At 33.8% G+C, this 23,048-nt stretch overlaps 3 protein-coding genes across 7 annotated transcripts; 2 read left to right on the top strand and 1 right to left on the bottom strand.

Annotated features, from left to right (window-relative positions):
• The first annotated feature begins 1,131 nt into the window (after positions 1 to 1,131).
• LOC107906613 (pentatricopeptide repeat-containing protein At2g29760, chloroplastic-like) lies at positions 1,132 to 3,669 on the top strand. Its single transcript, XM_016833652.2, has one exon. The coding sequence runs from the start codon at positions 1,244 to 1,246 to the stop codon at positions 3,449 to 3,451; it is 2,208 nt and encodes a 735-aa protein (XP_016689141.2). The 5' UTR covers positions 1,132 to 1,243; the 3' UTR covers positions 3,452 to 3,669.
• Positions 3,670 to 4,358: 689 nt separating this feature from the next.
• LOC107906614 (zinc finger CCCH domain-containing protein 25) lies at positions 4,359 to 6,673 on the bottom strand. Of its 4 annotated transcripts, none has more exons than XM_016833655.2 (6): positions 6,231 to 6,542; positions 6,013 to 6,122; positions 5,726 to 5,916; positions 5,582 to 5,633; positions 5,229 to 5,301; positions 4,359 to 5,110 (listed from the first exon to the last, which is right to left on the bottom strand). In XM_016833655.2, exons 1-6 carry the CDS (start codon positions 6,401 to 6,403, stop codon positions 4,993 to 4,995), a joined length of 717 nt encoding a protein of 238 aa, XP_016689144.1. In that variant the 5' UTR covers positions 6,404 to 6,542; the 3' UTR covers positions 4,359 to 4,992. The 4 variants fall into 4 exon arrangements, with proteins under 4 accessions (XP_016689144.1, XP_016689145.1, XP_016689146.1 ...); XM_016833656.2 differs by having other exon boundaries at positions 5,582 to 5,621; XM_016833657.2 differs by having other exon boundaries at positions 5,585 to 5,621.
• A 3,826-nt stretch (positions 6,674 to 10,499) lies between these two features.
• On the top strand, positions 10,500 to 22,652 carry LOC107906615 (villin-1). 2 transcript variants are annotated; one of them, XM_016833658.2, is made up of 23 exons: positions 10,500 to 10,656; positions 10,858 to 10,957; positions 11,047 to 11,146; positions 11,266 to 11,334; positions 11,809 to 12,045; positions 12,520 to 12,697; positions 12,768 to 12,897; positions 13,246 to 13,411; positions 14,322 to 14,472; positions 14,616 to 14,701; positions 14,800 to 14,955; positions 15,710 to 15,778; positions 16,252 to 16,320; positions 16,449 to 16,586; positions 17,344 to 17,472; positions 17,666 to 17,813; positions 17,964 to 17,974; positions 18,544 to 18,684; positions 18,876 to 19,001; positions 19,836 to 19,898; positions 20,889 to 21,099; positions 21,634 to 21,791; positions 22,149 to 22,652. In XM_016833658.2, the coding sequence occupies exons 2-23, from the start codon at positions 10,902 to 10,904 to the stop codon at positions 22,260 to 22,262; spliced, it is 2,706 nt and encodes a 901-aa protein (XP_016689147.1). In that variant the 5' UTR covers positions 10,500 to 10,656; positions 10,858 to 10,901; the 3' UTR covers positions 22,263 to 22,652. The 2 variants fall into 2 exon arrangements, with proteins under 2 accessions (XP_016689147.1, XP_016689148.1); XM_016833659.2 differs by having other exon boundaries at positions 10,644 to 10,773.
• Positions 22,653 to 23,048: the final 396 nt, after the last annotated feature.

Below are 23,048 nucleotides of genomic sequence, written 5' to 3'. Positions count from 1 at the left end.
ATTAAATAATGAAAAACCGTATTTAGCAACGCACAGATATTTCAAAATGTTAAATAAAACTTAAAAAATATAATAATAATAATAATATTAGATTTTATCACTTAAGATAATTATAATTTGTTTCAAAAAAGAAAAAGAAAATAATAAATAAATAAATCCCAGTCCACACGGAGGTTTATCATTTCAGTGGACAGTTTTTTCTTGGTCTCCACTGCAAAAGAAGGGAAGGTCGAATCGCACTAAAGGCGTCAATCCGGTCCCAAATGCGACCGGCAACCCAGTGTGGACCAAAGGAGCTTCCCGAAATAAAAGCACCTATTAATGCGTATTAGTGCATTCCCATTTTCCGAGAAATTATTGTATAATCGTTTTCTACCACCTAACATGTTAAGTCTTTTTCTTTTCTTCTTGCTATATGGTCTTGATTCCTCCTTTCACACCTTCACAATCACCGTGATTAACGTCGCCAGCCCATCACCATGAATGATTTCATAACTTTAACCCCATCAGCAGATAACAAAGAGAAGAAAGACGAGACAATCTTAAGTTCTCAATTGAATCTAAAACTGTTTTGGTTCAATCTTGATTGTAAAGATCTAACACAATATGCCCAATGAAAAGTTATTAATTTGTATGCAAAATACATTTAGTGGCATTTAGTAGAATTATAGAAGCAAGAACTGAAACATCGAATCTTTGCTTTTACCACTACGTTGAATTACTTAATGGAGGTCAAGATTCCACTCTCATTCCTTTGCTATCTCCTGAATTGACTTCTGCTGTACTCCTCCCAAAGCAAGTAAATATAAGCACTCAATATAGTTACCATAAGAGTCTTTTTGAGTTTGGTACAGACCCACTGTCAGTCCATAAGATATGCATTTTTGAGTACGATTCTTGATTCCAAGCTCACTGCTATATAATTTGCGCTCTTTAGACCCAACTAAACAAGCTTGTCTTTCTCACATTTTCTCTGTTTTAAGTAGTTTAGAAATTATATAGAAAACTTAATAGTATTTCTTTTTCTGAATGATTGAAATTTTACAGTTATACATAACTTCCTTTCAGAATTGATTTAATTTTGGCCTTTTTTTCCTAATATTAAAATTTATTTTTCAACATGTCTGAAAAACTACCGAATATATATATCAATGGGCTTTGGCCTATATTCTTGAAGCCTCCTTCTCACAGGCCTTTTAAGTAGATAAGTCTATACTAAATCGAAATATCTCCCAACAAAACCATGGAAACTCTAAGCACCCCTCTTCCGTCTCTTCCGCGTAACTCAACTTCCCTAACTGTCAAAAACGACCACGACCACGACCACCCAGTCTTTTTACATATCAAGCAATGCACCAATTCAAGCCAACTCGGGCAAATCCATGCCCATATGCTCCGAACAGGACTTTTCTTTGACCCATACTCCGCTAGCAAACTCTTCGCGGCCTCTGCATTGTTGCCTTTTTCGAGCTTGGATTACGCTCGTAAAGTGTTTGATCAAATTCCCAAACCGAATCTTCACTCATGGAATACCCTCATTCGGGTTTATGCTTCCAGTCCTGAACCTCTCCAAGGAATTTTAATCTTTCTAAGGATGGTTCATGAGAGTCCTTATTACCCCAATAAATTCACTTTTCCCTTTGTGATCAAGGCTGCCGCTGAGATTTTTAGTTTATGTGTTGGCCAGGCTCTTCATGGGTTGGCAATTAAGGCCTCGTTAGGGGCGGATGTTTTTATTTCCAATTCATTGATACATTTGTATTTGTCGTGTGGGGATTTGGATTCGGCTTATAGGGTATTTACGATGATTGGTGAAAAAGATGTTGTATCTTGGAATTCAATGATCACCGGCTTGGCACAAAGGGGTTGTGCTGAAAAGGCATTTCAGCTGTTTCAGGAAATGGAGGAAGAAGGTGTGAAGCCGAATGATGTGACAATGGTTGGTGTTTTATCAGCTTGTGCAAAGAAGCTGGACTTGGAGCTTGGGAGATGGGTGTGTTCATATATTGAAAGGAAAGGGATAAGGGTGGACTTGACTTTGAGTAATGGAATGCTGGATATGTATACAAAATGTGGAAGTCTTGAAGATGCAAAAAGATTGTTTGATATGATGGAGGAGAAGGATATTGTCACGTGGACAACTATGCTCGACGGTTATGCTAAATTGGGAGAGTACGAGACAGCAAAGCAAGTTCTTGATACTATGCCTAGGCAAGATATTGCTGCATGGAATGCCCTTATATCTGGCTATGAACAGAATGGAAAGTCAAAGGAGGCTTTGTCCTTATATCATGAATTGCAACAGAGCCAAATTGCTAAACCTGATGGGATCACTCTTGTTAGCGCTCTATCAGCTTGTTCTCAATTAGGAGCAATGGGAATAGGTGAATGTATCCATGCCTATGTCAAAGAGCAGGGGATTAAGTTAAATTGTCATCTTACAACCTCGCTCATTGATATGTATTCCAAATGCGGAGATATAAAGAAGGCACTTGATGTATTCTATTCTGTGGATAGGAGGGATGTGTTTGTCTGGAGTGCCATGATTGCAGGTTTGGCGATGCATGGTCAAGGGAGAGATGCAATAGATTTGTTCTCTAAGATGCAAGAAACTATGATCAAGCCCAATTCTGTGACCTTTACTAATGTGTTGTGTGCTTGCAGCCATGCTGGGTTGGTGAAGGAGGGAAAAACCTTTTTCAATCAGATGGAACCAGTTTATGGGATTCGGCCTGGTATCCAGCACTATTCTTGCATGGTTGATATGCTCGGTCGTGCAGGCCTTTTGGAAGAAGCTGTTGAATTCATTGAGAAAATGCCAATACTTCCTAGTGATTCTGTGTGGGGAGCTCTGCTTGGAGCTTGTCAAATTTATGGAAATGTTGAGCTTGCTGAACTGGCTTGTAGGCATTTGCTTGAGTTGGATCCTGAAAATAATGGAGCATATGTTCTTTTATCTAATGTGTATGCCAAAACTGGGAAATGGGATGGTGTTTCTAGATTAAGGAAGCACATGAGAGTAACTGGACTAAAGAAAGAACAAGGTTGTAGCAGAATTGAGGTCAATGGAGTCATTCATGAATTTCTTGCAGGAGATAACTGCCATCCTCTTTCCAAGGAAATATATTCAAAATTAGATGAGATTGTGGTGAGATTAAAATCAGCTGGTTATGTACCCAACAAGTCCCACCTTCTGCAACTTATTGAAGAGGATGAGATGCAAGAGCATGCTCTTAACCTTCACAGTGAGAAATTAGCAATTGCCTTTGGATTACAATACGTGGAAGTGTCTCAGCCAATCCGAATTATAAAAAATCTTCGTGTTTGTGGGGACTGCCACTCAGTTGCTAAGCTTGTATCGAGACTTTATAATAGAGAGATAATACTAAGAGATCGGTATAGGTTCCACCATTTTAGTGGCGGAAATTGTTCTTGCAAGGATTATTGGTGAATGTTATATACCATCCAATAGAAATTACTCCTCAAACATATAACTTATGAGTCTCTTGTAAGTTCTGTGTAATGTCTGCCATAGATCTCCGAGAATTTTAAGCTTAGAATTTACATGCTATTATTTCCGGAACTCAATTTACAGCTTAAGGTGGGCATATCTACTTGTTCATATTTTATCTTTATACTTGAGACTTGAATCACTTGACCATCCGTTCATTTTGTTCATTCTTCAAATGGTAACTATTTTTGCGTCAACTATCTTAGTTTTTGCTTTTGCTTTACTCTCTCCGAGGATGATTCTACTCCTATGATCCATAACCTGCTTTACTCTTTAAGGGGGAGATACCAAAACCATGGAATTAACTAACTCCTTCACTAAAATTCTTTCAGAGGACCAAAGCACCGCCTCTGAGTCTGATATCAAAGATCTTCACATTCCACTTTTGAATGTCTAGGAGATACAAATCAGTCAGGCTGGTTGCTTCATCTCATTTAAGTAGGTTTTCTTTGCAATATTTGGCTGCTCGCGTTAGCTTAACTATCGAATTAGGAATGCACATAATAAATTACTTTTGAAGTTCCATAAAGGACAAGTTTCTTTTGCAATGATAAGACACGTTACACTTCTAAGAAGAGAACGCAAGTTTAAATCTTAGAGATAATACTATTTTTAACATTGTTGGAAAAGACAACCACAAATTCTAAACATTAACAGTAAAACAGACATAGAAGATTTAAAAAAAAAAAGGTTTCCTTGTTTCTTATCCCTCGCTTTTGGCTTAGGTTGGAACCAGCCTAATAGTTTTGCCGACCCAAGCACTTGTTTTGCCGTGAAGTGCAAGAAACGGGTAGGTAAAATTCTCGTTTAAAACAAAGGAATATGAATGTAAAAACCGCTCTTGAACTTCGTCAAATTTAATCATTGGTTAAACAAGAAATTACCTCAAAATAACAACAATTGTTGATCGCCCATGAACTATTTAAGTTAAATACAGATATTTGTAACAAAGCTTAGGATAAATCCAGGCAAATTAAGCAAAGCTTGGCTTTTCTAAAAGTTTTTATTTCTCTCCCCATGTCGATGGGAGGATGAATCCCTGTTATAGCCTGTCAGTCTCTCCCCACCTCTCTTATCACGCTCTTCTCTTGGATGAGATTCTGATTCATTCCTTAAGATTCGTTTTTCTCCTCTCCTATCATGGTCTCCGTTAGGCCTTGGATCAAACTCATCATCACCATGCCTTTTTAATCTACTTTCATCCTTCCTATCTTCTTTGAACCTAGCCCTGTCTTCTCCATCGTCACCATGCCTTCTTGATCTATTTTCATCTCTCCTATGACGATCTTCTACTGACCTTGGCTCGAGATCGCTATCATTGTGCCATCTAGATCTTTTTTCTTCCCTTTTATACCGATCATCATCATTATGCCTTGTTAATCTCTTTCCTTCAATACCACTACAATCTTCTCTAGATGCTGGTCCAGCATCTTTACCATCGTACCTTCTAGACCTCTTTCCTTCTCTCCCATCTCTTTTCTCTACTGTATGCTCCTGCATGCAGGAACTTTTGTCACTCTTTTTTGAACCCTCGTATTTGTCATTTCCCCATCTTGAACTTTTATTATCCTGAGGACCCCAACCAGTATTGGCAGCTCTCTGGGTACAAAACAGAAAAATATATAAACAGCAGAAGCATAAAAGACTAGGTCGTACACACAGAGCTTATAGTATATTGAAAACTACATTCTGTACATGTAACGTTCAAGACACTAACCCTGGCACAAGAGAGTAAGATAGCCAAGAACGAAGAATAACAGAGGAAAAACGGAGTTTTTCTCGAAATGCAACTACAAAATTAACAAAGCATGACACAATCAATTGGACAATAGCATTAGTTCATTTGGATGGAAAATAATCCACATATGGTAGCAGAGTCTAGTAGTAATTCACCATGCAATTTTTTTTATTATGATTTACAATCCATAAACTGAGTTCCATAGATTACTTCATAAAAAATAGCAAAAAGCTCATACATTTGAAACCATGACATAATTTAGTTTATTCAATTTACTATTGCATAAATAGATAGTTGAACAAACAAACAAGGCAAAAAGGTAGTGAAATTACCACCTAGAATATGCCATTCATGCTTTGAATTCATCTGGACCTGGCACGGTGACTTAAAAAAGCTTGTTCATGATTATTGTGATATAGCCATCCAAATGAATTACATGTATAAAAAAAGCAATACTAAATGGAGATGAATCCTACTTGCTCATTGTGGGAAAATTTACATCCAGCGCCGCGAGTACATTCACCTCTCTGGAAAGCATAACAAACCCCCCGGGCCTCCTTTTTTTTCTGTTCTTCCTCTTCATCTTCTTCTTCTTCTTTCTTCTTATACTTTTCGGCATGATCAACCCTTATAATTCGACCCAAAATCTGTGCTCCGTTAAGATTATCTTCAATGCCAAGAAAAAGAAAAAATAAATAATTATATAATTTTCATCGTTATATGTGTTTCAGATTTGAACAGTTGAAGGGATGTAAATCCTAACCTACAGCAAGAATTGTACTTCTCTGGTCCTCATAAGCAAGAAAAGCGAAGCCTTTTGATTTCCCAGTACCCTTATCTCTAACAAGATTAACGTCTACAATTTCTCCATATCTGAAAAAAAAATTAAATATTCAATTCAGGTGCTGATGAAGTAAACCTAAACCGATAAAGTATCCCAAAGTGGGAAAAAGAAAAGGAAACTTGAGAAAGAAAACGTACTGGGCAAAAACAGCGAGGAGATCACCTTCGGTGAGGTCATACGGAAGGCCACCGACAAAGATGTAAGCGGAATCTTTGTACTTGGCGTGCCATGATGCTTCCTCCGATATCCCTAAGTCTGCTTCTTTCGCATTAATGTTTTGCAATCGCTTGACTAACGTTAATGGATTCATGATTGCCCCCCTTTTTCAACCAAAAACCCTAATTTTTTGAACCCAAAATTTTAGCAGAACTTTGAGGGGGGGGGGTTTGTTTTCACCTTTTTTTTTCTAAATGGAGTTAATTTTGACCGTTGAGACCATGAGTATTGTTATTTTGAGTGTGAGCGGCCCAAGTTCTTAGCCCATTAGCTATCCATAATTTAGACTAATATACTCTTAGTTCGCTTTTTCATATATTTGTTTTGGATTTTCCCTTTTTCTATATATTTGGAAAGCAAGGTTAAGAGATTGAAGATATAATGAAATAAATATATTTTATTTTTAAATTAAGTAGCAAGTGATATGTGTCATTATTTTATATAACTCGAAAACTTATTTGATAATATATAGATAATTCTTTATATCTATTTACCTCAAATGGTTTTGCTAAAATTAGATTATATAAGTGGAAAAATTTATATAAAAAATGTATTTGTTAATTAAATTATAGTGAAGCTTTTAAGGATTTATGTATGCAGTTTTACTAATCTCGGGTTTCATCCTTCAACATTTGGTTTATTTCATATAATTTTATGAAAAAACAAAAATATTTTATTACACAGAATTTGAACAATATCTGCATGCTCCGTAAATTCTTCCAGTTAAAAATCCTGACTATGATTTCAGCAGGTATGGTTGCCGTGTCGCCCTTAAATCCTCCAAATCCTTACTTTATGTTCCAATTCACGATTCTCCCTATTGCCTTACACGTTTTTGGTATCTAGAATCATTAAAAGCCATTTAAGTATTCACCAACCATCATCAAATTCCCAATAAATAAGACCTTTTTACTTATTTATCTCCTCTAACTTACAACAATCAACCATTGGACAAACAACAACTAAAGATTAATTATTTATAACCTCAAGTAAATAAATACCCAACACATGAAAATAAAATACCCCTTCAAACATCAATAATCAATAGAAACAAATCAAACTTGTAGTACCCAGCATGGGCAATAATTAATATAGTAGGCAATTTATGGGGAAATGGGTTTTTTTTTAACATAATTGGGGTTGAAGATGAAATTATTGAAATTAAATTTAAGTTTTCATACCTCATGATACTCTAACCATTATTTATTACTAATTATTTTTTAGTTATAAATAAAATTATATATGTATGTGATAGAATCATTGGATTATTAAAATATTTAAATTTAGGTTTTGAGTTTGATTCTCAAATAACTCGTATCCTATGGAAAAGAAATTATTAGAATGATTTATTGTTATGAAATATTAACAAAAAAATTGTAAATAAAAATTATACATATTTTCAAAGTAATCAATAAATCATTAATTCAATGACAACGGCAAATTTTAAAATCTTTTAAAATTTTAATTAGAAGTTTTAAAATTTCAATTCAAATCCACATTATGCTTGGTTCTAAAATACAACTTCAAAATAAAGTAATTCTTATAATACAAAATTAAATTATTAAAATTTTTAGTTATCCATTTTAAAGGTGTTGATGAGTTGTGTTGTATTAGATTTTTGTTCAAGTTTAATCTGATCCAAAATATGGGTTTAAAGTTCTGTTCAAGCCTACTCATGTTTGTAAATGATTAATTTGAACCAATTTTAATCCCAACCATATTATTGTTTTGGTTAGTATATGTCATAAGTCTTTGAACTCTTCATAATTTTGGAATTTAGTCCCTGTACTTTTATTTTTAGTATTTAATTATTCTACTTTTTAAATTTCAATATTCAACTTCAATTATTAAAATTGTTAAAGTTATTTAGTTAAATTTAGGTTCATTACAATGTTATTTTTTAGTTACATGACTACCAAGTGAGTATTTTTTTTTTTCAAAATGTCACGTGAATAAATTTAACAATGTTAACCATTTGACTTGAATTTTAAAATCTGAAAAGTAGAGGGACTACATTCTTATAAATAAAAAGTATAAGTACTAAATTCCAAAATTGTAAAGAGTGAAGGGACTTATTGCATGTTTTAACTTTTTTAAATATGTGTTGTTTTTAATTCAATATTTAATACCTTAGATGGTTTTTCTTTTAACAAAATTTTAATTTTATACAATTAAACATATTTTTTAATGTTTACATATAAAAAATCGACTTCATATGATAATTTGTGCAATATATAAAAACAAAATAAACAATATCACAAATATGTAAAATGAGTTAGGCTAGCTTAGCTAAACTTTGAATGTTGAAACATTCAAATTTGACCTCTATTTTAAATAGATTTTTTTATCCGAACTATATTTTAAACCTCGTACTTTTGTTTAAATCTTCTTATATTTTAAATGAGTAAGTAATTCATGAACATCTTTTATTCATTCCTACTAAAACATCAAGTAATTAAATTACACTAATAACTTATTTACACAGTTACATTTTCAATTACATAAACATATAATAGATTATGTTACTTTCATAGGGTGAGTGAATAACAATTGTGTGATAAAGTTATAAAAATGGGTATATAAATTAAATATGATTTTAGTTGAAATGACAAAGTCGAGGGAATAAATGTTACAATGTTTTAAGTCTAAATTTCATCATATGTATGCATTCTTTTGAGATTATATGTAATTATAAAAGATAAAAATACACTCAAAATAATATTTATTGCTTTGTATTTTTTTTAATTATCATTTTACAACTTATGAGTCACATCAATTCAATTAAACTCCCCTAAAAGATTTTAAATTACACTTTTATCCTTTTTTTTTACAACATATAAGCAAGAATTATACTTTATCTTATTCGTTATAATGTTGTTAGTCTCTATACATTGTCAAAATTTATGATTTAGTCACTGTACTTAAAAAATTAAAAAATAAGTCCTCTTACATTTTTTTATTTAAAAACCTTAGTCTAATCTTCATTGTCCTTGTTAATTTTCGTCAAAATTTGTTAATTTAGTATGTTTATTTTTTGTTAACCATATGTCATATAATATGAAAACAACTTAACCAACGTGCAATGTTGATATATATATTTTAAGAAATATTAATAATGTTAATGACTTGATTGAAATTTTTAAATAAGAAAAAGTAAGAGTACTTAGTTTTTAACTTTTTAAGCATAAAAATTAAATATCAAAATTTGTCAATTTAAAAGGACTAACAACGTATTTTCACCGAAAATACTTTAAATAAGCATAAAATATCTTTGGAGACAAAAACGTGCCAAATTCTCGTTCCTTCGAAAACAAAAATTTAAAACGATTAATTGCAGTTTGACCCCAAAAGGACAAGCCCGCGACAGGCTACCAGAATGTTGAAAGAAATCATAAATTATATTTTTTTTTCAAAATTATCAACTAAATTAATGGTATAATATAAAGAATTTGATTGGTTCAAGCACTTAATTGTTGATTCAAACATTCAACCCGACTCTGGTAAAAAACATTTCCTCCTTAAATACACTCTAGACGTTGTATTCAAAATTAAAAAAAAAAAAACTCCACTTGTAGATGTATTATATAAAATTTTTGAACACGTATTATATAAGTTTTAAGTTATGCATACTGTATTTTACAATTAACACCAAAATTTTAATAAATTTTAATATATATATATTTTGCACATTTATAATTTTTGGAATTTCTAATTTTTTAAACAAAATTTTTAAAAATTATTGAAAATTTTTTTAAAAATTATTGAAAATTCTATTTGTTTTTACAATTTTATTTATGTTTTTAAACATTTTAAGGGAAATTAGTAGATTTTGCTACATGGAACAACCGGTGCATACCATTGTGAAATGTGACGAACTTAATGAGTCAGGGGCTTACATGGAAATTGATTTTTTAAAACTTAATTGATTTCTTATATTCAATTAAAAATTCAATTGGTGCTGTTTTCGATTGAGGACTCAATTGATCATTGAATTATTTTACAGGTGTTTTTTGAATATTAAGCCTTTATTTACCCAAATCCTAACGGAAAAAAAAGCATCCGCGACGTCGTTTTTTGACTTTTGATTACAATCTTGAAATTCAGAGCAGGCGGGAGTGGGAACCAACAACCGGCCACTCCCTTCCCTCTCCTACCATTTTTTAATTTATTTTTCTTTCCTTTCGTTTTCAAGTTTAACAGATAAAAAAAAAAGCTTCCACTTTTGAGAATGGTGGGTCCCTGGTTAGCTGGACGATAAAGCCAAGCCTCTCATCCTCCTCTCCCTTTCGGCTTCCGCACCCGGCCAACCTCAATCTCTCTCTCTTCTTATTCATTTTTAATATACGGGTAACGTTAAATCTCCAGTTTTAAACGCTAATCGAATATACTCTTGTTTTAATCTTATTTAGTGATATTTTAGTATTTTTAAAGTTCCTCTTCATCTTTTTGCTTGGTCAGCTCCAGGTTTTCCTTTCTTTTTACCTCAAATTCTTGCTTTGTACTTTTTGATCAACCTTTCAGATCTAACATACAATGCCTGTTTTGCAGATTTGTATTTTTTTTCTCACTGTTTTCTGAAGTGATGAGAGATAATGGCTTTTTACAGTAAAGACGTTGATCCAGTATTCCACGGAGCAGGGGCAAAACCGTGTGTTCTTAACTCTTAACAGTATATTTTTCCTTTCCTTTTATTTATTTTGTTTTCTGTTTTAAATTTTCTGTTTTTGATTTATTCAGTGGTTTAGAGATCTGGTGCATTGAGAAACTGCGGTTGGTTCCAGTTACAAAATCCTCGATTGGAAAATTCTACTCTGGAAGTGCATATGTCGTTTTAAGCGTATGTTTTCTGCGTTTTATATATTTTTATTGGTTAAATTAGTGAAATGGAGTAGATGACAATTGTTTTTAGATTCAAACAAGATTTACATGTTTAATTTTTGGTTTTTCTCGAGACAGACAACTGTGCTAAAAAGTGGTCCTACACAGCACGACATACATTATTGGCTTGGAAATGATGCAAACGAGGTTATTGATTGTTTTTTTTTTCCTTACCTTATTGTCTTTCTTTTCATGGACAAGATAATGTTCAATATTTTTGTTGAGTGTTAAATTTAATAGTTTCTTCTATATCAAGGATGCTAATATATTGACAAGAAAGTGGATTGAAGCTGCCAAAAATTTCTAAATGAAGAAAGTTGTTTGGTTAAATATCACTCCATTTCGAGCTTTATCATAGAAATACAATTGAAGTATTTTATTTTTCGAAAAATGGTTGTTGGAATTCTTTAGGAAGTTTTTGTTAATTACATTTACTGTACAGAAGCACAGTCAAGTGCACTTAAATGATATAATTCAATAAAGTGAAACCCCGAATTATCGAGTATTGATGCATTCATTATAAGGTTTATGTTTTCTATATAAAATATAGAAAAAATTTATCTACTATTTTCAGTATCATGTCTCTACTGGGTGTTTTAAGAATGGCTTATGTATTGACAGGTAGACTCAGCCTTGGCTTCAGACAAAGCGCTGGAATTAGATGCAGCGCTGGGGTCATGTGCCGTTCAGTATAGAGAAGTTCAAGGCCAAGAAACAGAGAAATTCTTATCATATTTTAAACCTTGTATTATTCCTGTTGAAGGAGTGTTTACAACACAGGAAGGGGCTTTGAATGGGGATACATACCAAGTCACCTTGTTAACATGCAAGGGAGATCATGTCGCTCATGTTAAAGAAGTAAGTTCTATTTTGAAGTTTGGGAATGATTTGATATGCTTTAATATTCGAGTTAGCATCTTAAGTTCTTGACACAAGAAGCAAAATGAAAAAAAAGAAGATACCCCGAAATATGAAAATTGAGTTGATGAAAGATCCAAGTGGGTCTTGTAATCTATCCTACAAGAAAAAATCAGTTTATCTCACATAATACACTTATTTATGGATTAACTGTTCTATACCAGGCATGTGTTGGTAATTATAGATGAACATCTAACTTACTTGTTAGTTTGTAACTATGTACAGGATTACTGGCTGTTTTTATAATTCATGCAAACAAGTCCATACAAAGTCCAATTTGATGATTAGGCTGCATTTATAACTCATTATCTCAATCTTTAAAGTTAGGCTGTTCTGTTACTGCACTATTTTAATAACTAGATTTTATTGCTTAATATTAACTAAATTTTTTCATTTGTCATGCTTGCTGACCAGGTTCCTTTTTCTCGATCATCCTTGAATCACAATGACGTATTCATTCTTGACACTGCATCAAAAATTTTCCTCTTTTGTGGTTGCAACTCTAGCATCCAAGAAAGGGCTAAAGCTTTGGAGGTTGTTCAGTATATCAAGGAGAATAAGCACTCTGGAAAATGTGAAGTGGCAACTATAGGTTGGAATTTTCCTTTTAACCCTTATCCAAGCAAAAGTTATTGCAGTTATTTAATGGTTCCTTGTTGCAGAGGATGGAAAATTGGTTGGTGATTCTGATGTTGGTGAATTCTGGAGTTTATTTGGTGGCTATGCACCGATTCCCCGGGACTCAGCTTTGGGTGGTCCGCAACAAGTTGATAGTCCTGTGACATTATTTTGGTGAGTTTGACTCTGAATTTGCTAATATATCCTCGTCATTTTGCTTCTTGAATATTTGTAAGCTTGTATTAGTACTCTGAAACAAGTTTATTTTGCATATGTAAAGCTGAATTGATACGGTACACCTGCCAGTGATTACCTCAAATTTTTACAAATACCTGCTCTTTTTCAACTGTTCAACTAGTGTGATTATTATTGATTGAATCAACTTATCCCATTAGTGTGTGGGTGATACCAATCAAGTCATGCTTATTCTCTTTCTTTTGTTTTAAAAGAATTTTTTCGTTCTTTCTTTAAATGGAGTAACTTACATATATTGAGTGACACTTTAAGGTCTTTCATCAACAGGATAAGTCTTCAGGGGAAACTATCTCAAATCGGAAGTGATTCACTGGAAAAAGATATGCTTGAGAAAAACAAGTGCTATATGCTAGATTGTGGCGCTGAAGTTTTTGTCTGGATGGGAAGAAACACCTTAATAACGGAACGAAAGACATCAATTTCAGCTGCAGAGGTAAGAATTTTTTCTTCAGCTTCTTTGTCCAACCTTTCCATTCCACTTTTTCTTCACACACATGCAGACATAGAGAAAGAAAGTTAGATTGACCAATCACTTGGGGGGGGGGGTATCAATGAAGACATCTGTGTAGTTAGAAAAATTAAATTACTGCTTCCCTGTTCCCCCCCTAACCTTTGACCTGATCAAGAAGCTTTGGCTTCTTATGGAAAGATTGGTGCAAGTTGTATTTGTCAAGAACATTTAGTAAATACAATAAGCTGCTGTGTTCCTGCAATGTTCCTCTATTATCTAAGCACTATTATAATACTTTCTGCAAGTCAGAACTCAGAATGCAGTTCTAAAAAGCAATTTACTTGATTTATAATTTTATTAAGCCTCTTTGATCTTTCTTTTTCCTTTGGGTAAACTTACTATCTATGCTAACATGGAAAATCAAAGAGGGTGCTCTGCTTGGACAGTAAAATTACATCTCTTAAGTATGATGTTACATGCATTTGTTCCTTAACATATTCACACATAGTAGCCTTGGATAAACAAGGCAGGCTCCTGTATCACTTTATGGCTCCCTCATGCTAGGTAAAATCCAGAGGAGAAGATCTAGTGGTAAATAATTGCTTTCATTCTCTTTAAGAAGATGGACATCTACGGATACTATGTTCCATCTTTCTGTTAAACTTTGATCTCCTGGAATTCACATTCATAGGTTTCTATCTTTCTGAATTTACAGTCTATGGTTTTACAATATTTTCTCTCATATTTATAAAAGTGCCAAGAAGGCATAAATTGTATGAAGAAGTTGATGAATGTAAGGAGAATCTGTGACATTTAGATGGAAGAATTTGTTGATGCTAGGAGAAGCTTAATTGTCTTCTTTCTCACTAGATTGCTGGCTATTCTTTTACAGGATTTCCTCAGAAAACAAGAGAGGTCAAATGGGACTCACTTAACATTTTTAACTGAGGGATTAGAAACTTCGATTTTTAAATCCTACTTTAATAGTTGGCCTCAAACTGCCGAGACCAAGCTGTATGATGAAGGGCGAGAAAAAGTGGCAGGTTCTTACCTATTGCAACAAATTAGTTGAAAAGGAGAGAGAGAGAGAGAGAAGGCGGAGGGCGGAGGGGGGAGGGGGAAGAAGGGAATCAATTGTACATTGCTAATTTTATCATTTATGCATTTCACTTGTTTTCTTTTTCAGCAATATTCAAGCACCAGGGTTATGAAGTGAAGGAGCTTCCTGAAGAAGACGTCCAGTCTTATATAAATTGCAGAGGCACCCTGAAGGTAGCTTCAATGGCACTAAATATTGTCTTTTTTTCCTCACTTATGGCTTAAACCTTTACTGTTTCACATTTGTTTAATACAATGCTGTAATATGTCAGGTTTGGAGGGTAAATGGTCATGAACTGTCTCTACTTCCAGCTTCAGAACAGACAAAGCTCTACAGTGGGGATTGCTATATTGTGCAGTATACATATCCTGGAACTGAAAGGGATGAGAGTTTATTTTATGCATGGCTTGGTCAGGGCAGTGTACTGGTAAGCATTGCTCATTAATACATGATTTTTGTTTTTGTTCAAATCTTAAGCTTTTGTCTGGTTAACCTGGATATGCTTAAGATAGAGGCATTATGATCCATCCTGACCCAGCATCTCACGTTTGGAATCGTAACATGTAAAATATATCAAAATATCTGCAGATAAATGGATAGTGATGCAAGAAGTATTATCCTTTTTTATAGAAAACCTGTATGTGTATTTCAATGTCCTCAATGCCAACGGTGGATCAGGATTTTTTATCAACCACAAGTCCGTTACGAACAATTAGAAGAGCTTTACGTTGTAATTCTTATAGGTCGTACCTTGCTTGAAGTGTTTTTGCCACCTTGCTGGGCAGTTATTTGACTAGTAAAACGTGTACTTGGAAGTAACTTTTCCTTGAGAAGCTAAGTATAAAGCGTAAATGTTATCATTGTTGAAGTGCAATTGCAAAGGCTCTAAATATAATTTCATGGCAAAGGCATTAAAGGAATAGAAAAGAAACTATCAACGAAAATTTCTAATTAGAAGTGATCATGTTGAATAAATACCAACATGCCTTTTTCTTCTTTACTAAGTTGTATTTTCTTGTTTGGACTAAAACCTGGCTGTTAATTTCATGTGATACTGTTTCTTTTGCAAGTGTAGTATCTGATGCTGCATTTTGGTTTAACATGTTCATTTTTAAGACTAGCACTTAATCGGCTTTCTGACCATGTCATTTGTCTCCTTTTTCATCTGTTTTTTGTTGCAGGAAGACAGAGCTGATGCTGTCTTCCATATGGATGCTATTGTTAATTCAGCCAGAGGGGATCCAGTAATGGCAAGTTTTCTTTTTCCTTCTCCAACACTTTGCGCAGTTGTAGTATTTACTGCCTCAATTTGGCTAACCCGATGGTACTAGTTGACTTTGGGATATTCAAGAAATAATCAAGTATTTTGAAGTCATTTTCTGTAATCCTACATAATTTGTTTCTAACTGATAATATTTTGCTTTATGAGAGAAACTAATGATTTTAATTATTCATGGCGTTGAAAATAACAAGCTATATCATGCAGATAAGTTTTATCGTGAATTCTAATTTTGCTTTTTGTGACCAGTTGAATGGGTCTTTTATATTTTCTGATTTAAAGGACTTACTTAATGATTCCTTGTTTTCATGAATTGATGAGGATTAACTATTCATGAATAAGTGTATAACGCTAACGCCTTTTGCATCTCTTAAAAATGATGTTTCACACTAGGTTAATCTTACACAAATAAATAAACAAATAAATCTAATGCTTCATTTTCAGGCCCAGGTTGCTCAAAATAAGGAGCCACTTCAGTTTTTCCTTATTTTCCAGACATTAATTGTTTACAAGGTTGGTTCTTCACAAGATTCTTTTACCTTAAGTTCCTTTGAATATAAATTAAATTTTGTGTAAATCTACTTATAAAATAGGAGGCCCTCTAATACTTGATCTTGCCTTTTTTATTTCATGATATAAAGGGAGGTATTAGTGCTGGATACAAAAAATTTGTTGCTGAAACTGGTGTTGATGATGATACGTATGATGAGAAAAAGACTGCTCTTTTTCGCGTCCAAGGAACAGGTCCAGAAAACATGCAAGCTATCCAGGTTGATCATGTAAGTTGAAGATCTAACACTTATCCTAAATAGTTCTCTTTCTCTCTCTTTCTCTGACACATCCACAGACACCAGACAGTCACATGCCTCCTTTATTATATCAAACTTTTGCTGATAACCATTTAAAAGTCATGTTTCTGTTTGAGGGCCTGGACCATTGTCATTGTCCTTGTCAAATGTTCTAGTAATTATAAGAGTCTCCTCAACTCTCCTTACCATCCTGTTAGCAGTATGAAAATTATGATTTCTTTATTAGAGAAAATACACTTCCAAGTTACAGAAAATCAGCTATCAGTTTATCCAAATTGTGGTTCCTGTTGGGAGCAACCTATGTTGCCAAGATATGCCAAATGTCAATGAATTAGTTGCCTAGTATTCCATTTTTTATTGGAATACTGGTTCAAGATTGAATATCCAGTTTAATTTTCTCCTTGTTGTTTGCTGATATAATTTATATGCTTAAATTGCCAAAGGAACAAAGCTTTATATTCAATGGTTAAGTCAAGCTAAAAGATTGGTTAGTTTTCCTCTTCAGAAAGCTTTGAACTTTTAAGCAGAATAATTAGCTTTGTTCAGGTCTTCTTAATTTGTTTAGCATGTTAGAAATAGATTTTCTATTTTATGATATCTTAAAAATATTGTCGAAATTGTTGGATTCTGCGTTATCAGGAGTCGCTACTCTTTTTGCTTTTTTCTTTCTCCCTCAGCATCAAAATGATCCTTTACATTATGACTCATTAAACTTAAATCTTTTCAGGTTTCACGCTCCCTGAATTCATCCTACTGTTACATCCTGCAAAGTGGAACATCTGTCTTCACTTGGATTGGGAATCTCACCTCAAGCAAAGACCACGATCTTCTTGATAGAATGATTGAGCTGATTAATGTATGCAATTATGTTGTTCAGAATGGATATAGTTTAGATGTTATATTTTATTTTTCTATTTTTGCACTAAACCTTCTGTTGGTATTCAATGAGGACATTGCAACAGATTTATATGGGAATTCCTCATTGTTTCTTTGTGGGCCTAACTCATTTAATTATTATTGATGCTCTATTTTGGTGATGCCATTCACAGCCAGCATGGCAACCCATATCAGTGAGGGAAGGAAGCGAACCAGATAGTTTCTGGAGTTCACTTGGTGGAAAGACGGAGTATCCAAGAGAAAAGGAGATGAAAAAATTTATAGAAGATCCACATTTGTTCAAATTTACCTGTACTGAAGGTAAGCAAGTTATCCTCTCTTTTTTGTTGTTCTCTGGAAGGATAATTTGCTTCTTCCTTGGTTCAGAAGTTTTCTGGCTGTAAATTGCTGCCAAACATTTCTGACAGTTGGTTATGGTTCTTTTGCTGCTTGGTTTGGTTTCCCTTTCAGGTGATTTCAAGGTACATCTTGGTTGGATCCGTTGCCTTGCACATATTTCATAGTTAAGCACCTTTGGATGCAATATAAATGTAGATATTAAAAGAATTGTATTGAAACTTATCTAGATAAAGGAAATTTCTGATCCCATTAGAAATTTAAAATGTCAAGAGGATCGTATTTATGTGAAACCTGGTTCCATGGACTTTCTTCAAAGGAAGATCTCTATGCTCAAGTAGATTGGGTGTCGAAAATGAAGTATAAAAAGGTTATGTCATCTTGGATTAATCTCATCCATCTACTAAAAGAATATATAATGGTTTGAAAGCTTCTCTATGCAAAATTTTGACTTCCTTGAAGCTTTGCTAATGTTGTATTAAATCATCTCAATTTTAGCTGATTAGTCACGAGTCTAAATATTAATTGTGGCATCGTATTGTTTCTCTATTATTTAAATTCTAAAGGCAAAAAGTTGGGATTCTATTCATTTATTCTTCTTCTTTTTACTTTAGAAAATAAAAAAGCACTACTGAGCTATAAAATAGGTCTTTGGATTGTCTTGAATATTTACTTTGGCTTGGTCTGGTTTCAGGTTAAAGAGATATATAGCTTCACTCAAGATGATTTAACAACTGAAGATGTATTAGTGCTGGATTGCCAAAAAGAAATATATGTTTGGATTGGACGCCACTCGACTATTAAATCAAAGCAAGAAGCCCTTAACTTGGGTCTGGTAAATTACAAGTCTATACTCTTTCAGAGCTTATTTTCTTGAAGGTTGTTTTTGTCATTTTGTGTCATGGAATATTTGCAGCGTGACATACTGATATCATGATGTTAAATATTTATAAATGTATTTCAGTATGTGCATATTTTATACTCCATTTCATTCTATGCTTTCATATTTGTATGCTTGATTGGCAGAAATTCCTTCAAACAAACATTCTGGAAGAAGAACTTTCTTTGGAGGCTCCTATATATGTTATTACAGAAGGGCATGAACCACCATTCTTCACATGTTTTTTTGAATGGGATCCCTCGAAGGCAAATGTAAGTGGGTCACCTGCCTTAGTAAAAGTATCTACTTTAAGGTCCTTTCAGATGATATTGATGTTTTTTCCCCGTCTTGCTCAACCATATTTTTATTTAATTTGTTATGATTGTTTCCTAATCAATTTTTCATTCGACCCGGATGCTAAGTCTTTGATGACTGGTGATGATACGGTTGCACTGGTCACACAATATTGTAAAATGGGTAAAATTACCTTTATAGACTAGAAAGACAGGTATATTGGCGTAGGAAATGTTTCAGCTGAAAAAGGAATTTCTGAGCTGCTGGAATTATCTAAATGTTAAGATCCGATTCAAATTGTTAAAAGACATAGTATTATTTTTCCCACTTCATCGGCTGAAGCTTTTAGGTTGATCTAGGCTATCATGATAATGCAACCTATCTGAGCTAATGCAGCGGCGGTTGAACCTTGGCAGCCTTGTTATGTTTAAAATTAATTCACAATTTGTCAACTGGAAGTGATGTACCTGTACCCTTTGTAGAGCCTATTAGATTTGCAAGTAAGGAAGTTTCAGGAGATATAATCTTTGTATGATCCCTAGTCCAACCTATTAGGTTAAGCTTTTTGGTCAGAGGCCATCATGACTTGGTCTACCATTCATAGCGACAAATTTTCCTTATCCTTGAATTATCAAAAGCAATACATACAGTACCCAGCTATTTCCTTTTATGTACTTTTGCTTCCTATCAAATAATACCCTAGTTTTGCTACCTGGGACTTACATTTAATTGGAGTCCTAATGATTTAGTTATGCAATTTTGCTGCAAGAACACGTTAAGTTTAAAGTTCTAATTCAGTTACTGCCTTGCAGATGCATGGCAATTCATTTGAGCGGAAGCTAGCTACCTTGAAGGGAAAAACATCGAGTGGAACTGTAAGTGACTGTTGCTAAGCTTTATTTAGATGTATTTGTGTGAGAATTTATGTATTCGGTTCATTATGCTGGTGTACTTGTTTGACTTAGTGTAGTTTCTCCCACTCATCTTTGTTCTGGATTTCTGTTGGTCTCAGTCACACCGGTAAAGAAAGAGACGATGTATCCATAAAAAAATTGTCTTTTTTCTTATGCAGTATGAAATAGACAAGACACTCAAGCCTGTTCTACGACTGACGTTTTCTGGGTGTGTATAAACAGGGTGACTAAATATTGTCTCTAGTTTGGCCAAAAAAAATAAATTGTCTCTAGTTATTAGGACTTTTCCATCCTCTCAACAATAGCAATAACAGTTGGCTGTATTTTTTATCGAATTGCTTACTAGAGGAACAAAAGTTTGTGGGACACTTCTTTTTTTGGGGTAACCTAAGATTTCATTTACCCAGAACAATAGAACCTGCTACAAAATGGTACAACCGTTAAAAGCAGAACATAGGGATTAGCTAAAAATCTCCTGATATATGTTTCAACAGTGGCTAAGTCCATTATAGGCTTGCGCTTTACTGATGTGGTTGTAACAGCCTAGCTTCCCTCTGACTTCGTCCTCAATGCACTTCACTATTTCTGGGATAGATGGAGATGTTTGACCAAATAACATGCTGTTCGTGGTAAACTTCCTGGTGATCCCGATGTTATGTGCTCAACATAATACCCAATTTATTCTCCTGCCTTTGAAAATGTAATGTTTCTTGGCATTCCCCTCAGACCTTTAGTCTTGTGAGGCCAAGACATGGGTGCCATTACCTATAAGGTGGTCCAACCAGTATCTGGGGTTATTACCAAGTAGTTCTATTGATGGCCAAACTCACCTTTGCTTCAAGTAAAAGATACCTTTTCCTTGCAGGAAACTTATGATCAAGCTACCCCTGATTTATCCTTTACTGTAATTCTATGACAAGACTTATAAAAGCTTCATGCAATACCATTCAGGCACCATCCAGAAATGCACTAAAACCGCGCTCCAGGGAAGCTACCCCAGATGGCTTAAGAAGCAGATCTAGCAGTTCAAATGGATGGGAAAGAAGTTTTTCTCCAGCATCAACAGTATCAGGTTCACATTTGAAGTTTTCTGACAACTATAGTGTATCCAGTCCAACTCCAGTTGCCAGGAAGCTCTTTACGGGATCCTCTCCTTATCAAGGTGCATGGAAGATAATTGATTTTTTTATTGAAATTATTTAGCCTTAAATCAAGCTTCCTTCTCTTTCAAGAATATGCCTATATTTTGTAATGCTTTTCTTGGGCTTCAAAATCTAAAAAGGATCCAGCAGATTTAATTACATTAGAATAGGGGAAAAAGTAATGCATCTGACATGTATGTTGAATTTCATTGTCTGTTTTCCTAGTTTTAAACGCCCAATAAGTTGCATTCTTACTGAACTGACCAGACAAAACTTGATTATTACCTCCACCCTTCTGGATCAACAACTTGGACAGTTAATTCAGAGAATTATACTCTGAATAATGAATAACCCGCACTAGGCAGGATGATTCTGAGACAGTCTTGCATGGTTAAACTTCATTCAGATGACTTGATTTGCAACTAATTTACAGTTCACATTATATCAGGATGCCTTGTTTTATTTATGTCTTTGTTTTCTACTGACATTTTACTTCTGGTAAACTGCCTGTAATATGTTAATTTTCTTTAAAATTTAAATTACTTTTTCTACAGATTCTCCCGTAATAGAGCCAAGCTCCCCTTCAACGAATGAGAATTCACACCAGATCGATGCAAACGAGACTAGTGCAAATTCATTAATATATCCTTATCAAAGATTGACAGTGTCGTCAACTGAACCAGTCTCAGGCATAGATGTGACCAAAAGAGAGGTAAGAGCTGAAGTTAAGAGCTTTACAATCTTGCTCCATCTAGTGTTCAAAATGAGAATATTAACAGTACTTCACTTTCAAATAATGATATTTTAAGAACTCCAAAGTTTGATGTTTTGCTATGGTGTTGCAATTTCTTAAGTTCAATATCTAATCCTTTAAATTTTGTTTTAAAAAAAGAACAGAAAAAAAATCAAAACTTTGTGCGCGACTGTTGGTGATGCTAAGAACCAAAAATTATATATTTCAATTCGTTTTCCTTACCGTGATATCTATTAATCACTGGCTTACTGCCATTGATTTCATCTGCCTATCCTTCGTAATGCATATGAAATTTGTGGTTGCATTTTCCTGTAGGCATACTTATCTGAGGAAGAGTTTGCAGAAAAAATTGGCATGCCAAAGGGGGCCTTCTATAAACTACCTAAATGGAGACAAAACAAGCTCAAGATGGCAGTCGATCTTTTTTAATCCGTGATAACCTGACGATAACTTCTGCTTGAGTAAGTCTTGATTGATGACTATCTTCCGGCACCCCATTTTGTTATTAGATGGAATGAAGGACCTTTCACTTACCAGTTATGTTCCAAAAATTGCATCTAATCTGTAGTCATTTCCCTGAGCTTATAATCTATTATAGTCTCTGTTTATGCATCTTCTGAGAAATCAAAGTATTATGAAACACGAGTTTTCTATAGTTTTTGAAACATATAAGTTGATCCTATGTTTCTTGTAGTTTTAGTAATTGAATTGTACTAGGAAACCAGTTATGGAGGTTTTTTTTTCCGACAACGATAATGATCCTATGTTTTTTTATCTGAGGTTTACTAGTTTGCAAATAAATTGATGTGATTGAGATCAGATGTTTGTTTTATTAAGCATATAATCAACAATTTCATTGCTTCTCTTATGAAAACTACTGGGTGAAGTTCAATTCCAGCTGAACCTGATGAACTTGTATTAGGATTTTAGCCATTACCAAGGTTAGAGGTAAATCTGATACTACGCAGATTCTGGGTTTTTTTTTCAGTCGTGAAAATAAAAATATTAAAAAAATAGTAATCGTATTAAAATTGCAAATACAAATGTGATACATGTACTAAACGTATAGTACTAATTTTTTCAGTGTTCATTACATAATGTTCTTATTATTAAATGTGTCATGTCATAGTATTGCATCTATTCTTGTTAGATCTCGTCAGTGTCTAAAGTTATTAGACCCAGTCTGTGACGTCTTAGTTCCCAGCCACCACCGTA

Source organism: Gossypium hirsutum, chromosome D05 (genome assembly GCF_007990345.1).
Source record: "Gossypium hirsutum isolate 1008001.06 chromosome D05, Gossypium_hirsutum_v2.1, whole genome shotgun sequence".
NCBI lineage: Eukaryota > Viridiplantae > Streptophyta > Magnoliopsida > Malvales > Malvaceae > Gossypium > Gossypium hirsutum.
This window is presented reverse-complemented; position numbering and strand designations above follow the sequence as displayed.

What these genes read in the sequence shown, in the direction of transcription:
- LOC107906613 (XM_016833652.2), top strand. Translation starts at nt 1,244, where the DNA reads ATGGAAACTCTAAGCACCCCTCTTCCGTCTCTTCCGCGTAACTCAACT.
- LOC107906614 (XM_016833653.2), bottom strand. Translation starts at nt 6,403, where the DNA reads ATGAATCCATTAACGTTAGTCAAGCGATTGCAAAACATTAATGCGAAA. An exon ending in CTCCTCGCTGTTTTTGCCCA is followed by an intron (nt 6,123 to 6,230) that starts GTACGTTTTCTT and finishes TTTTTTTTTCAG; the next exon opens with ATATGGAGAAATTGTAGACG. An exon ending in AAGTACAATTCTTGCTGTAG is followed by an intron (nt 5,917 to 6,012) that starts GTTAGGATTTAC and finishes TTGGCATTGAAG; the next exon opens with ATAATCTTAACGGAGCACAG.
- LOC107906615 (XM_016833658.2), top strand. Translation starts at nt 10,902, where the DNA reads ATGGCTTTTTACAGTAAAGACGTTGATCCAGTATTCCACGGAGCAGGG. An exon ending in CCAGAGGGGATCCAGTAATG is followed by an intron (nt 15,779 to 16,251) that starts GCAAGTTTTCTT and finishes CTTCATTTTCAG; the next exon opens with GCCCAGGTTGCTCAAAATAA. An exon ending in AGACATTAATTGTTTACAAG is followed by an intron (nt 16,321 to 16,448) that starts GTTGGTTCTTCA and finishes CATGATATAAAG; the next exon opens with GGAGGTATTAGTGCTGGATA.